This window comes from Narcine bancroftii, chromosome 3, assembly GCF_036971445.1.
Source record: "Narcine bancroftii isolate sNarBan1 chromosome 3, sNarBan1.hap1, whole genome shotgun sequence".
Taxonomy (NCBI): Eukaryota; Metazoa; Chordata; class Chondrichthyes; order Torpediniformes; family Narcinidae; genus Narcine; species Narcine bancroftii.
The window spans coordinates 6,519,130-6,533,696 of record NC_091471.1 but is presented as its reverse complement, the minus strand read 5'-3'; the positions used below and the strand labels follow the sequence as shown (position 1 = coordinate 6,533,696).

The window sequence follows — 14,567 nt, the reverse complement described above, 5'->3', positions numbered from 1 at the left end:
CTCCTCTCCGCTCCCCTCTCCTCCTTTCCTCCACCCCCACCTTTTTATTCAGGCATCTACCTGTTTTTCCACATTCCTGACGAAGGCCCTCCAGGCCGAAACATTGGTGGCTGTGGGTGCTGCTTTTCTCCAACACGTTTGTGCATTGCATCTGCAAATTTTTTTTGTTTTAACATCTCCACCAGGCAAATATGTTCTTATCCTGAACAACTTTTCCTTTGATTCCTTGAACTTCCTTCAAATTAGAGGTAAAGGCTGGGTCCTTGCGGCACCTTCTCAGCTACAGTCCCAGTTCATACCTACTCTCCCACACTTTCCCTCTTTGGGGAATAGCACTCTCTGATTTGCAGGCTGTTCCCAGGGACACACACAAAGTCAGACATCCAGAAGTGGTGGAAGACCATCAACTCGGTGAAGGACACTCTTTGATCTGCCTGAAACCTGCTGGTCTTTCAGCACATGGCTGGCACATTCCAGGCTGCAGGAGTACATGCTGAGGGATGCGCTGAGGCTTGGGGCAGCCAACGTGAGGGTGCTGTGGGGAAAAATCACAAGGAGTTATACCCTTACAGGGTGTTGAGGGGATAAGACTGAAGTAAAGCCCTTTAAATGATGGCGGGGTTGGGGGGGGGGAGTAATGAAAAGGTGCCATACAGATGTCAGTAGTATCAATAGAGAGCAGATGTACCAAAGTATAATGATAGGAATCAAGTCAAGTTTATTGTCATCTGATTGTACAAGTACAACCCGAAGAAGCAGCGTTCTCTGGTCCTCAGACCGATAAAATCATGGACACACAACCAGACAAAATGCACATACAGACAAACAATACACATGCAGGACAAGTATTCAGATTTACAAATAAATAAATATTGTTTTGTGAATATGAGAGTCTCGGAGGGTCAGTGTGAGCCATTCCTTTGGCCGTTCAGATTCTCACTGCCCGTGGGAAGAAGCTGTTCCTCAGCCTGGTGGTGCTGGCTCTGATCCTCTTGTATCTCTTCCCTGACGGGAGCAGCTGAAAGATGCCGTGTGTGGGGTGGATGGGGTCCTCAATGATTTTGTGCACCCTCTTCAGACACCGATCCTGGTAGATCATGTCGATGGGGAGATGTTGTGGGAGAGGGAGACTCCAGTAATCCTCTCTGGATCCTCTGATGGTCCTGTGGATTGACCTCCAATCCATTTCCCTGCAGCAACGTACGGACATGACACTGCGGGTGGGAAGAGTCTTGGAACGGTTTTCTTTTTGTAAATAATTTATCATAAATAAAGTCAAATTTTTTGGGGGAAAAAAAACGTTGTCGCTATATCGAGGACTCCAGTGGTGCTGCAGAACTGGTGCAGGGTCTCGTGCCAAAACGGCGACCATCCCTTCTCTTCCACAGATGCTGCCTGACCACTGAGTTCTTCCTCAATATTTTTGGCTCTTGATCTCAGCATCTTGTGCCTGCATCAGGCTTTGGCCATTTCCTAATGCGCATGCGCCTCAATCACACGCACCAGGACTACAGTTCCCGATAGGCTCTGTTTCCCTACGGGATGGCGTCATCGCATTCGCGGACCCGCCCGACCTCGCTGACATCATCACGCATGAAATTTGACGTAAAAATAAACTCGGCAAGATGGCGGAGAGCGTGGAGACGGCGGCGGAACACGAACGGATCCTGCGGGAGATCGAGAGCACGGAGTCGGCCTGCATCGGGCCCACGCTCAGGTAGGGCAGCAGGGAGCCGAGCCAGGGCCGGGAGCGGCCTCGGAAAGCAGGGCCCCTGCCGCCCGGGGTCGGATGTCAGGGGTCAGGGAGCGCCTGGGAAGGGGCGGCCACACCCCTCTGCCCCCTGACCCCCCCGCTGCCCTGTGATGTCACCGCCCCCTGACCCTCCTGTCTGCAGGATTCCCCTCTGCCCCCTGACCTCCCTAGCCTCTGAACCTCTCACCCGCCCTCACCACCCCTGACCTCTGACCCCTCCACACTGACAACCTTCCCAACCCCTGACCTCACTGCTCTGGACCCTGTCTCCATGATTCCCCCCCTGTCCTCTGACACCACCTCTTACTTCCCGCCCCCTGACTTCCTTTCCTCTTGACCCCCTGTTCCCTGAACCTCTTTCTGACCTATGATCTGCACCCCAGGGCACTCCTGACCTCTGACCTCTTGCCCTCACTCCTGATCCTTTTGACCTCCTGCCCCCTGCTCTTTGAACCCGTCCCCTGCCCTTGACGCCCCTCTGCTCCTAAAGCCCTCATCGCCTAACTCCTTGGCCTGTCCCTCTTCCCAACGAACCCTTGACCCATTCCGACATATAATGACCAAACCCCACTTCCACCCTTGTGCTCCGTCCCTATTCTGGATCCCATAGCTTATTTGGAATTTGGATTTGTTCATTTGTGAATTCTTATGTTCACCTGGTTTTTGTTTGTTGGAGCTATATGCTTGTTCATTGAAGGATATGGTTGGAGCCTTGGATCTTAGTTTAGCTCATTCATTACAAAAGTGAGCTGTGGGCAAGTTTTTTTTTGAACCTTTATTTAAAGATTTTATCACATGAATAAAACAAAAAAATTACAACTGTGGGCAAGTTGACTGTTGTCTTGCACTGATGGATGTGTTCAAGCATGCAGATATTAATGGGAGTAAGTCTAAGGCAATTGTGGTGAGATTTGTGGCAATGCAGGCAAACACAATGGCGAAAAAGGTGCCTCGCACACCTGTCTTCATCATCCCGAACACTGAGATGCCATGTTACAACCTTTGGTGAGATCACATTTGGAGTAATGCGTGCATTTCTAGTTGTTCAGCTATGTCAGAGATGCCATTCAGATGGAAAGTGTGCAGATAAAATTCACAAGGATGTTACTGGGACTGAAGGGTTTCGTTATAAGGAGAGACAGGATAGGTTGGAGGCTGAGGAATGTAAGATTTTCGAGAGGTACAGAAAAATAAATCCCTATTACTTGGAAGTCAGCAATCAGGAATAAAAAAAAATCATGGAAAATAAATGGGTAGAAAATACAGACGTTTAAAATTGGCGTGCCTCGTCTCCATTTACGCAGCACACAGTCCCAAGCAACTGGAAAACTTGCTTATCCTGCAATTCCCAATCCCCGTAGGTGCCGGGGTTTCACTGTATTTAGCTACATGAGAAGCGTAGATGAGGTGAACAGGTATAATTTTTTTTATCCCCAGGGGAAGGGAGAGTAAGACTAGAAGATTGAAGAGTGAAAGTGGGGGGGGGGGGGAAGAGGGGGTGTGAAGGTGAGAGGGGAAAGATTTTACAAGGGAAGTGAGGGGCAACCCCTCCACCATCAGACTCCTCAACAACAAACTCAATCAGGGACCCATTTAAGGACTCTTACTTGTGCACTTTATTGATTTTCTTTGCTCTCCCTGTATTGCACAGATAGTTTGATTGCATTCGTTATCAGTTTACAGTTCTTTTGATTGTTTACATTTTCACGCTGTGTGCAGTCAATTTTTGGACTGCCAATTAGTGGTAATTCTGTCGTGCCGACAGGAGAAAGGAATCTCAGAGTTGTATGTGATGTCATGTATATATTCTGACAATTAATCTGAAGTCTGTCACATGCAATTAGTTGTGTGGCAGACGCAGAGACAATTATAATATTCAAAAGATATTTGGACAGGTATATGGATGGGAAAGGTTTCGAGGGATAAATACCAAATGCAGGCAAATGAGGGGTAGAGATGGAGTTTGAGGGGAGATTTGATGTTGGTATTACAGAATTATGAGGGTTCTAGATAGAGTAAATGCTTTTTTCACTGAGGTTAGATCAGACAAGATCTAAAGAACATGGGTGAGGGGTAAAAGAGGACATTTTTAAAAGGAACATGAGAGGGAAGTCCACGCAGAGAACAGTGAGAGTGTGGAACAAACTGAAGAGGTGAATGCCAGCTTGAAATTTGATATTTTTAAAAAATTGGTCAGATACATGGATGGGATGTGTAGGGAGGGCAATGGTCCGGACTAGGTGGAACAATAGTTCAGCACAGACTAGATGGGGTGAAGAGCTTGTTTCTGTGCTGCTCTGTTCTGTGGATCTCAATTGGACGAGCTGAGGTGGGCAACATGGTTGGCATGTTTTCGTGGTGTGTAATTCTATGATTAGTTGCTTGGCAAAGGAGCTAGAACTTTTCCACACAGTTATAGTTTGAATCCACTGCCTGAATAGATTGTGGAAGGATTTGGAAATTGGGTTAGCTTCTGAAAGGCAGCCACTTATAAAGTTAATCAGAAGAGAGGAGTGCGATTTTAAATTTAGACATACAGCATACCATCATGTCCTTCCAGCCCATGAGCCAGGGTTAGCCCAAATGCACTCAATAACTGACCAACATGGTACATTTTGGAGGGTGGGAGGAGACCGGAGCCCTCGGGGAAAACCCACTCAGACACGGGGAGAATGTACAGACAGCGCAGGATTCGAACCCAGGTCACTGGCGCTGTTACCACATTGCGCTAACCATGAAAACAATTATTTAGTTTTTCCACAGAATCCAGAATTTGTGGACCTAGTTTCGGAGTAAGGTGTTGCTCTTAAAAAGATGAGGAGGAATTTCTTCTTTGAGTGTCACGAATATTTGGAACTTTTCACCCCAGAGAGCTGGGGAGGCAGTCACTTATTCAAGGCCAAGATGGAGCGCTTTTCTTTGGACTTCCACAAGAACCAAAGGCTTTGGGTCAATCAGGAAAGCCCGGCTGAGGCTAAAATCAGCCAATATCTTACAGAAGATCCAGGAGCTGAATGGCAGACCCTTGCTCCTGTTTGATATGTCAGTTTTGAATTGTTCTTTGGCAGCACAGTCAACCTAATGGCTGCTTTGTTTGACGATTACCATGAATGTCGACGTATAAGATGGTACTCGAATCTTAAAAGTGCCACCCCAAAACCAGGGGTCGTCTTATAAGCCAAGTATGAAATCTGAACCTTAACTGCAAAGTCTGAGTGATTCCCCACACCAAGTAGAAAATGCAAACTTTTAACGCTCCCCCCCCCCCCCCCCCACCCTTGGGGTCCATCAGCTCAGTCCAACTGCCTTCAGCTGTGTACAGGCTTCAAACGGCCCGTTAAAGGAGCCTACGAAAATTTATTTTAAAATAAGCTAATAACATTTAAACCTTTACTGGGTAGTAATCTGCTTTTAAAATATTGTGACAGCATCCCTCCGCTGATCAGTGGGTAAAGAACTATTGGGGCAGTAAGACTTGGGGTAGTCAACACAAAACCTTTATTTTTAAGTGGAAATTCTGAGGTCGTCTCTTGGAGAGTTGTCTTATACACTGACAAGTACAGTATTCAAGTTGTTTGGTGTGTTGCATTGAGTAGGATGTTGTGAAGGTCTTGGCAACTTTTTTTATTAACCAAAAGTATATTTTATTCACAATAAATTTTACCAAAAAAGAAAACAGTTCAAAGATGTATTATTCACAATGTCAGTCATATCCATACATTTATTCTCTTAATACCCTATTACCACCACTGTGGCACCTTGCCATTTCTACCCCCCCCACCAGTCTCAGCCCCTCAATACCTTAACTTGCAGCTTGTTGAGAGGGTTCAAAGCCACACCCAAAACCAGAACAGAACACTTCTGATATTCCTGTTGAGATTTCTGTGTTTTGTAACCCCAGTAACTGAAGGGAATAAAAAGGATATTTGGAAGTAATACTCACATCAGATGCTGATTCAGAAACAGGCAGCGTTCCAAAACTCAGTGATCTCATTGGTGATTTTATTGAAATGTCCAACATTTATAAGAAGGGGAGATAGCGAGCTGATATTTTCATTGGGCTCAATGTCCAGCGCCAGTAAATGGTTGGCTCTTTATCGTCATACGGCAGGCAGACGGGCCCACAGGCCACACTTGTCCATGCTGAACAATTTTGGTGGTGTCAGGGATTACTAAATTCTGGTGGTCATTGGTGCAGTTCACTTCTTTAATACTTTAGCAGCAGCCTTGGTAGTTCTTAAAAAAAAAGTCTTTCTAAATAACTGCCTTGATCACACCCACATCCTCCTGCTTGAGATCCACTTGCCTGCATTAAACCCATGCCCCTCCAATCCCCTCCCATCTATGTAATTGTCCAAGTTTTCCTTAAATGAAAAGGCCTCTACTTCCTCAGGAGAGGCACTGATGTGCTTTCTTCACGATGCCATTGATGCATTAGGTCCAGGAAAGATCCTCCAAGATAGTGACTCCCAAGAATTTAGATTTGCTCATTCTCTTCACCTCTGATCCCCCAATGATCACTGGACCTAATATCTCTGGTTTTCCCCTCTTAAAGTCCACAATCTGCTCCTTGGTTTTGGTGAAACTGAGTGCAAGGTTGTGGTTAGTAAACCATTCAACTAAGTTTTCAAACTCCCTTCTGTATAGTGACTCATGGGCCCCTCTTATATGACCTGCTGCCACAGTATCGTCTACAAATCTGTGGATTTGTATCAAGTCAAACAGTCATAGGTGTAAAGTGAGAAGAGCGGGGGGCTAAGAACGTGGCCCTTTGGAGCTCAGGTACTGATGGAGATTGTGGAGGAGATGTTCTTACCAATTGCACAGTGGAGTATTGCGGCCCAGGCCTTGGAGTTTGATGATTCGTTATGAGGGGATGATGACACACTAATGTCATCATGAAGAAAGCACGTCAGCGCCTCTACTTCCTCAGGAGTTTGAGGAGGTTTGGTATGACCAGAAACCATGGCAAATTTCCACAGAGGTGTGGTGAAAAGTGTGCTGACCGACTGCATCACAGTCTGGTCTGGGGACACCAATACCCCTGAGCATAAAGCCCTTTAAAAGGTAGTGGACACAGCCCGGGACATCACCATTGAGAACACCTACAGGGAACACTGCCGTCGGAGAGCAGCAGCAATCATCAAGGATCCACACCACCCAGCACATGCTCTGTTCTCGCTGCTGCCATCAGGAAAGAGGTGTAGGGGCCACAAGACTCGCATCACCAGGTTCAGGAACAGCTGCTCCCCCTCCACCATCAGACTCACAAACTCAATCAGGAACTTATACTTTTGCAATTTATTGATTGTTTTTCACCTCCGTATTGCACAGTCAGTTTACATTTCATCATTTACATATTTACGTCGCGTACAATTTTATTTTGCACAATCAATAAGTGGTAATTCTGCCTGGCCCGTAGGAAAAAAAATCTCAGCATTGTATATGATGTCATGTATGCACTCTGAGAATAAATCAGAAGCTCATGTACCTGCCTCTACCACTTTAACTGGTAGCTCCTTCCATGTGGCCACCCCTCTGAGTGAAGAACTGTCCCCTACTGCACCTTCTAAATCCCAACCCCCTCACCTTATAGATATAGTCATAGAGCCATACAGACTAACCGAAATGACCCATCCACACTCGTCCTATCCAAACTTGTTCCACCCATTTGGCAAATATCCCTTTAAACCTATCCTGTTCATATGCCAGTCGAAACGTTTATGAAACGTGGCGTTAGTACCTGCCTCAACTACCTCCTCCAGCTGCTTGTTTCCAAGCACTCACAGTCCTCTCTGTAAAAAAGTTACCTCTAAATTACTATTAAATCCTTTTCCCTCATTTTAAACCTATGCTCTCTGGTTATTGACTTCCCCTCCTCTGGGCAAAAGATTGTGCATCTACCCAATCTATTCCTCTCAATATTTTGTACTCTTCCATGAGTTCATCCCTCATCCTCTGAAGTCTCAGCCTCCTCAACCTCTCCCTGTAGCTCAGTCCCCTGAATCCTGGCCACATCCTCATAAATCTCCGTACCCTCTCCAGCTCATCGACATCTTTCTTGCAGCACGGGTGAACAAAACTAAACTCAATACTGGGCCCTCACCATTGTCTTATACAATTGCTACATGGCCTCCCAACGTCTGATGAAGGCCAATGTGCCGAAAGCCTTTTTGACATATTGCGACACTATTTTCAAAGTACTATGTACCTGCACTCCACTCCCAATATCTCTCTGCTCAACAGCTTCCCAGATCCCTACCATTCCCTGTGTAGGTCCTACCCATGTTAGACCTGCCAAAATACAACACCTCTCTTATTAAATTCCATCACCCATTTCTCTGCCCACCTGCCCAACCGATCATGATCCTGCTGCATTCTTTGGCAACCACCTTCACTCTCTACCAGACACTTTAGTGTCATATGCAAACTTGCTGATCATGCCATGGTCTCGAGGCTTCGTTCATAGCAGACCTAACTAGTCCCCCTCCACTACCACCCTCCAACCCCTGGCAGAACTTGTACTCGCCCTGAATAACTTCTCTTTTGGCTCATCCAACTTCCTCCAAGTCACAGGTGCTCGCATGGGTCCCAGTTCTGCCTCTCTTTTCGTTGGCTACATGGAGCAATCCATGCTGCAAGCCGACAGGAAAGATTCCTCAACTTTTCCTCTGTTATACTGATGACATCGAAGCTACATCCTGCAACCCATGATGAGCTCGTCCACTTTATCCACGTCGTTGTAAACTTTCACCCTGATCTCAAATTCACTCGGTCTACTTTCTCGACCTCTCTTGTTTCCAAATTCTTATCTAGAAACTCACCAACTCCCACAGTTACCTCGAATACACCTCTTCACACCCTGTCTCCTGTAGGTATTTTATTCCTTTCTCTCAATTCCTCCGTTTCCGCTGCATCTGCTCCCAGGATCTCTGATGTTCTCCTTCAGAAATCATAGCTTCCCCCCCACTGCTATTAACAGCCTTAACACGCATCTCCATTTCCCACACATCTGCCTTGGTCCATTCCCCTCCACCCCCCCCTCCGCCCAAGGACAGGGATCTCCTCATTCCGACTTATCACAGCATCTGTCTCTGCATCCATCGTTATACTCCACAATTTTTTTCACCTACAACCAGTTACCACCATCAGACACATCTTCCCCTCCCTCCCCTCTCTGCTTTCGATTGGGATTGATCCCTTCTCGTCTCCCTCATCCACTCAGCCCTTCCCTCCCCTCTCCCCCCTGTCACCACAAGAAGTGCTGCACTTGCACTCACACCTCCTCCCTCACCACCATTGGGGTCCCCCACAATCCTTCCAAGAGGCAATGAAGAAAATAATTTTCTGCATCTGGTGCTCCCAATGTGGCCTCCTCCACACAGTGGGGACTGGATGCAGACTGGGAGATTGTTTCGTTGAGCACCTTCGCTCTGTCCACTCCAACATTGAGGACCTCCCAGTGGCCAACCATCTTAATTGCACGCACCATTGCCACCCCAACATGTCTGTCCACTTCTTCATGTACTGCTAAATTGAGGCCTCCGCAAATTGAAGGAACAGCTCCTTATATTCCATTGTTGGCAGTCTCCAAGATGATGGCATCAATTTTGATCTCCAAATTTTCTGTTAAGCCACGCTCCCCAGTTTCTCTGTTTCCCTACCCCTCTCTTTCCTTTCCCCAGCTCCCTACCCCCTTCCCTTCTTTCAGAGAGTTATCCTTCTTCGCTTCCCACCTGTAGCCACTTATTTAGTGCAGTTTATTGACATCTGATTGTTCAAGTACAACCCAACGAAACAACATTCTCCAGTCCTTGGTGCAAGACACACAGAAACACAACCAGCTGTAACATACATACAGACAAATAACACATATGCAGGCATTTCATCTTTACAAATAAATCAATAAATATTGTTTGATGAACTTGAGTGTCTTGGAAGGTCAGTGTGAGCGGTTCCTTTGGTTGTCACCATTCTCACTGCCCATGGGAAGAAACTGTTCCTCAGCCTGGTGGTGCTGGCTCTCCTACTCCTGTATCTCTTCCCTCTTAGTTTAGTGATCCTCCCCTGTTCACTTTTCCCACCCCACCCCTCCACTACTTTTTTATTTATGCATCTGCCTGATTTTCAACAATCCTGGCAAGGGGCTCAGGCCCAAAACATTGATTGCCTTTTGCTTCCTATGGATATTTCGTGACCTGCTGAGTTTCTCCAGCACATTTGTGCACTGAACTGGGAAAATGAGCCAAAAAATGGGAGATGGAATTTAACAAATGTGAGGTGTTGACTTTTGTTTGGTTTAACCTGGTCAGGACTTGCGCTGTAAATTAGCACTCAGTGTTGAAGACCAGAGTTACTACGTGGTAGAGGAACTGGTCCGCCCAAGACTGCGAGAAACTACAGAGGGTTGTGAATGTGGTTCATACGTCCTGACAAGCCCCCCTCCTCTCCATCAACTCCATCTGTATGTGCCTTGGAAAGCAACCAACATATTATAAGACTCATCCCACCCTGGGAATAATTTCTTCACCCTCCCCCCCCCATCAGGAAAAGGATTAAGAGATCAGGTGTGACTAGATTCAAAGACGGTTTCTTTCCTGCCTTTATCAGATTCCTGAATGAACCTAGAAAAAAGAACATAGAATATTACAGCACAGTACAGGCCCTTTAGCCCACCATGTTGTGCCGACCAATATATTCCGACCAAAAAAAAGTGCTAAACCTTCCTACATCATAACCCTCCATTTGTCTTTCATCCATGTGCCTGTCTAAGACCCTCTTTCTTTTTTAAAATATTTTTATTGTTTAACATTTAAACTTGCATACAAGATTTTAAGGAAAACACATTACAAAGACAACAAAAATTGATGGAACTATATTAGACTTAATATAGTTCCTTAATCCACATAAGGAACAAGTAATTGAACAAAAAAATTAATAAAAAGACAAAAAAAGGAACAAAAACAACTCTAAAAACTAAATCTAATCTACCCCCTCCCTTAAGACTTTCTTAAATGCCCCTAGTGTTTCAGACTCCACCACCACCCTTGGCAAGACATTCCAGGCACCCACAAATCTATGTGTGTGACAGATTATGTTATATTTTATATTGAATATAGATATGTTTTAAAAGAGATAAATTACAGCAGGTTTTTATAGTGTAGGTCACTGTGATAGATTATAGATATGTTTTTGGGAGATACATTGGAGCAGGTTTTTTAGTGTAGGTCATCTACCAACACTTTAAAACTGATCTCATTTAAAAAACAGGAGCTCTCCAAAGAGCCTTTGCAAAAGCTTTAGAGAGTACCCAAGAGACTTCATTAATAGATTGTTGTTAACAAAAAGGCAACAGATGAAAAAGTTGGAGCTGCAGGCTGTCTGGAGTGGAACTTGCTGTTGTAAGACGGTCATGTGGTTTTGCAAGCAGAGAGAGTAAAACAGGCTTTTCTCTGAGAGAGAGAGAGAGAGAGAGTTCAGTTCTGCAGTTTTACAGTCACCAGCAGCAGCTGAGACTGGAACGGGACAAGCTCACAAGCTTGTGGAAAACCCCATTTGGAAGACAGGTGGTGACTGCTGAGTTCAGCCTGGTGAAAGCCCTTGTGGTTCATGCAAGAGGACAGGACTGGCTGCCTAATGTTTCACTTAAAATAAGAAAAACAAAAATGAACTCTGTGATGACCTGAAAGAAAGAGGTTATCATCTGAAAACCCTGATGGGGCAAGTTTCTTCGGCAAGACATTGAAGTGGTTGGTTACAAAGAATCAGTTGTGGGTGTCCTGGAACAACAAATCCCTCTGAAAACCGACAAGAACCTTCCTGAGCGCTTACCATTTGCCTTTCAAGCACCAAAGCCAGATGAACTTCATAAATGTTAAATTCTGTGCATAGTATAAGAATTGTCTGCAACCAGTGGACTTGGAGGAATGAGAAGTGAGATTGGGCTGTGAACCAAAGAACTTTTCTGAATTTACATACATTCCATACATGTGTGCTTAGAATTAGAAGGGGGTTAAGTTAATAGTGATGTTAAAGTGTGATTCTGTTTTCATGTTTAAAGATAATTAAAAGCAACTTTTGTTTAAGTAACCAGTTGTCTTGGTGAATATCTGTTGCTGCTGGGTTTTGGGGTCCTCTAGGCCCATAACGTGTAAAAAAAAACTTACCCCTGATATATCCCCTAAACTTTCCTACATTCACTTCTCATAATCTTGTTGACCTCTATTAAGTCTCCTCTTATCCTTCTTCACTCCAAAGAGAAAAGTCCCAGCTCTGCTAACCTTGCCTCATAAGACATATTTTCTAATCCAGGCAACAATCCTGGTAAATCTCCTCTGCATCCTCTGCATAGCTTCCACATCCTTCCTCTAATGAGGTGACCAGAACTGAACACAATAAATTAGTTGTCTTACCAGAGCTTTATAGAGCTGCAACATGACCTCACAACTCCTGAACTCAATCTCCTGACTAATGAAGCCCAGCATACCATAGGCCTTCTCAACTATCCTATCAACTTGCGAGGAAACCTTGAGAGATCTATGGATTTGAACTCCAAGATCCCTCTGTTCTTCCATACTGTTAAGTATCCTACCATTAACCATGCCCTCTCCCTTCAAGTTTGACCTTCTATCTGGCTTGAACTCCATCTGCCACTTTTCTGTCCAATTCGCTATAATAAAAATGTTACTAAGCTGGATTGGTGGGTGCCTGGAATGCATTGCCAAGGGAGGTAGTGGAGGCTGGTACAATGACTGTTAATTGTAAGAAAAATGAGATAGGGAAGAATTCATTTGTTATGGATTGTTGTTGTATTGGTCAGTACAACTTTGTGGGCTGAAGGATCAGTTCTGTGCTGCATGTTGAGGGGCATAGAGAAGCAAAATAGTTATAGCATTTTTCCCAAGGAAGGGAAATCTGTAACTAGAGGGATAGATTTCTAGTGAGAGGGGAAGGATTTACAACTGACCTGAGTGGCAGCTTTTGTTACAGAGGGTGGTGGGTCGTGGAATAAGCTTCCAGAGGCAGTGGGTGAGCTGGATACAGCTACACCATTTAAAGGACAATTGTACAGGTATGTGGATTGGACAAGATTGGAGAGTCAAAAACAGGCAAATGGGATCAGTTTAGGTGGACAATATGGTTGGCCAAGGCAAAGGGCCTGCATCAATCCTGCAAGAGTCTACGAATATATGAAAGCTTCAGGACTTGCCCCCTAATCCTAAGAGAAACCTAAAAGAGACTACTCTCTGGTGAAAGATTGCAGATGAGTGAAGTGCAGAGGGATCTAAATGTTCTTGTGCTTCAAGTACAAAAATATAACAGGCAGGAGTGGCTTACAACACCTCCAACTTACAGCAGTTTGGGTGATGGAAATTCATCATGTGGATTTCAAAAACACTCTCTTAAAATAGTTGAGATGAAGAATAAAACATTGTCCTTTCAGAATTTGTGAGAATAAACTACATAGAAATGTGAAAGGAATAACAGATTTTGTACATTCTTGTGGAAAATCAAGATGCAGTTTTCTTGGAATGCAACCCCTCGGGGATGTTGGGTGTCCTGTATTTTGGGAACAAATGGCATATTGTCCTTGACTGCAAACTTGGAGTTTAGAATAGTCGATTAAAACCACTGTTATCTGGCACCGATGGGGTGCCAGATAGATGCTGGATAAGTGTATTTTCTAGTTGCTTGAGACTTTCTCTTACAATGCCTAATTAATGCACCTACATTAAGAATATACAGTTTAATAGACAAAAATACTACACTGTACTTGCACTGAACAAACTTCTCTTGCATGAATTTATGCCTTAAAGCATTTTACTTGATTTTCAGTCAAATTCTTTGAAAACATTTAACCGTTGCTGTATCTGCAGGTTCCTCCCCCTCCATGGAGTTGCCAGAAAGATGAACAATAACATTATGGATGACCTTCCCCCAAGTTTACAGATAAAGCCTCTAACCAGGGCCACTCTTTAAAAGAGTCACTCCAGTGGCGAGTGCCATCAACCAGCTCCTCATCCTGGGTGACCCCATTGCTGTTTCCAACAATTTTATTTAAACAGCTGCGGCCAAGGCTCTCCGCTGGCTGAATATTTGCTCCCATTTTCACCACAGGTTTATGTGTTTACTTTTAATAACTTATTTTTAACCTATTATTTTTTCTTATTTATTTTAATTTTTAAAATTTGTTTTCCTCTATATTTTTGCCAGTTGCTTGAGGTTGCCACTTGCTTGAATTCTGGACACCAGGATTTTACTGTATTGTTATATTGTATGAAATCTTGGAGAGAGTACAGCTGGACTACAATGCGTAAATCTGGTCCCCTTATTTAAGAGAGGATATGCTAACATTAGATGCAGTCCAGAAAGAAGATACTCAATGCTAATTCTGGGGTCGAAAGTGTCCTTCTGTCTTGACTGGCTAAATGCCATATTTAGAATATTCTGAAACCCCAAGATCTGTTAGGAGCATGATGGGTGACATTTTGTGGCGTTCCATCAGATGGGACAGTCTTGAACAAAGTGATAAAGACACCTGATTAGTGAGCGACTCTTTAAAGTTGCAAAGAAACTATTTGGAGAGGATGGTAAATCCCTGGAATTTTCTGTCCTGGATAATTGTGCGGCTGGATAGTTTAATTAAAAAAAAATGTAGACATACATCATGGTAACAGGATCTTTCGACCCATGAACCTGTACTGCCCAATTATCCCGTTTCGTTTCGAACGGTGGGAGAAAATTTGAAACCCACACAGACTTGGGGAGAACGTATCAACTCCTTACAGACGGGGCGGGATTTGAACCCAAGTCC

At 44.5% G+C, this 14,567-nt stretch overlaps 1 protein-coding gene across 5 annotated transcripts in view; it reads left to right on the top strand.

Moving 5' to 3' along the window:
- The first annotated feature begins 1,608 nt into the window (after positions 1–1,608).
- Positions 1,609–14,567, top strand: part of exoc6b (exocyst complex component 6B) — an 866,329-nt gene continuing 853,370 nt past the window's right edge. For all 5 annotated transcript variants that reach the window (XR_011353246.1, XM_069923433.1, XM_069923439.1 and 2 more), the window contains exon 1: positions 1,609–1,717. Coding sequence is in view for 4 of the 5 variants with exons in the window: in XM_069923433.1 (XP_069779534.1) it covers positions 1,626–1,717 (92 nt within the window). In the remaining variant the exon portion in view is untranslated. The remainder of the gene's footprint in view (positions 1,718–14,567) is intronic.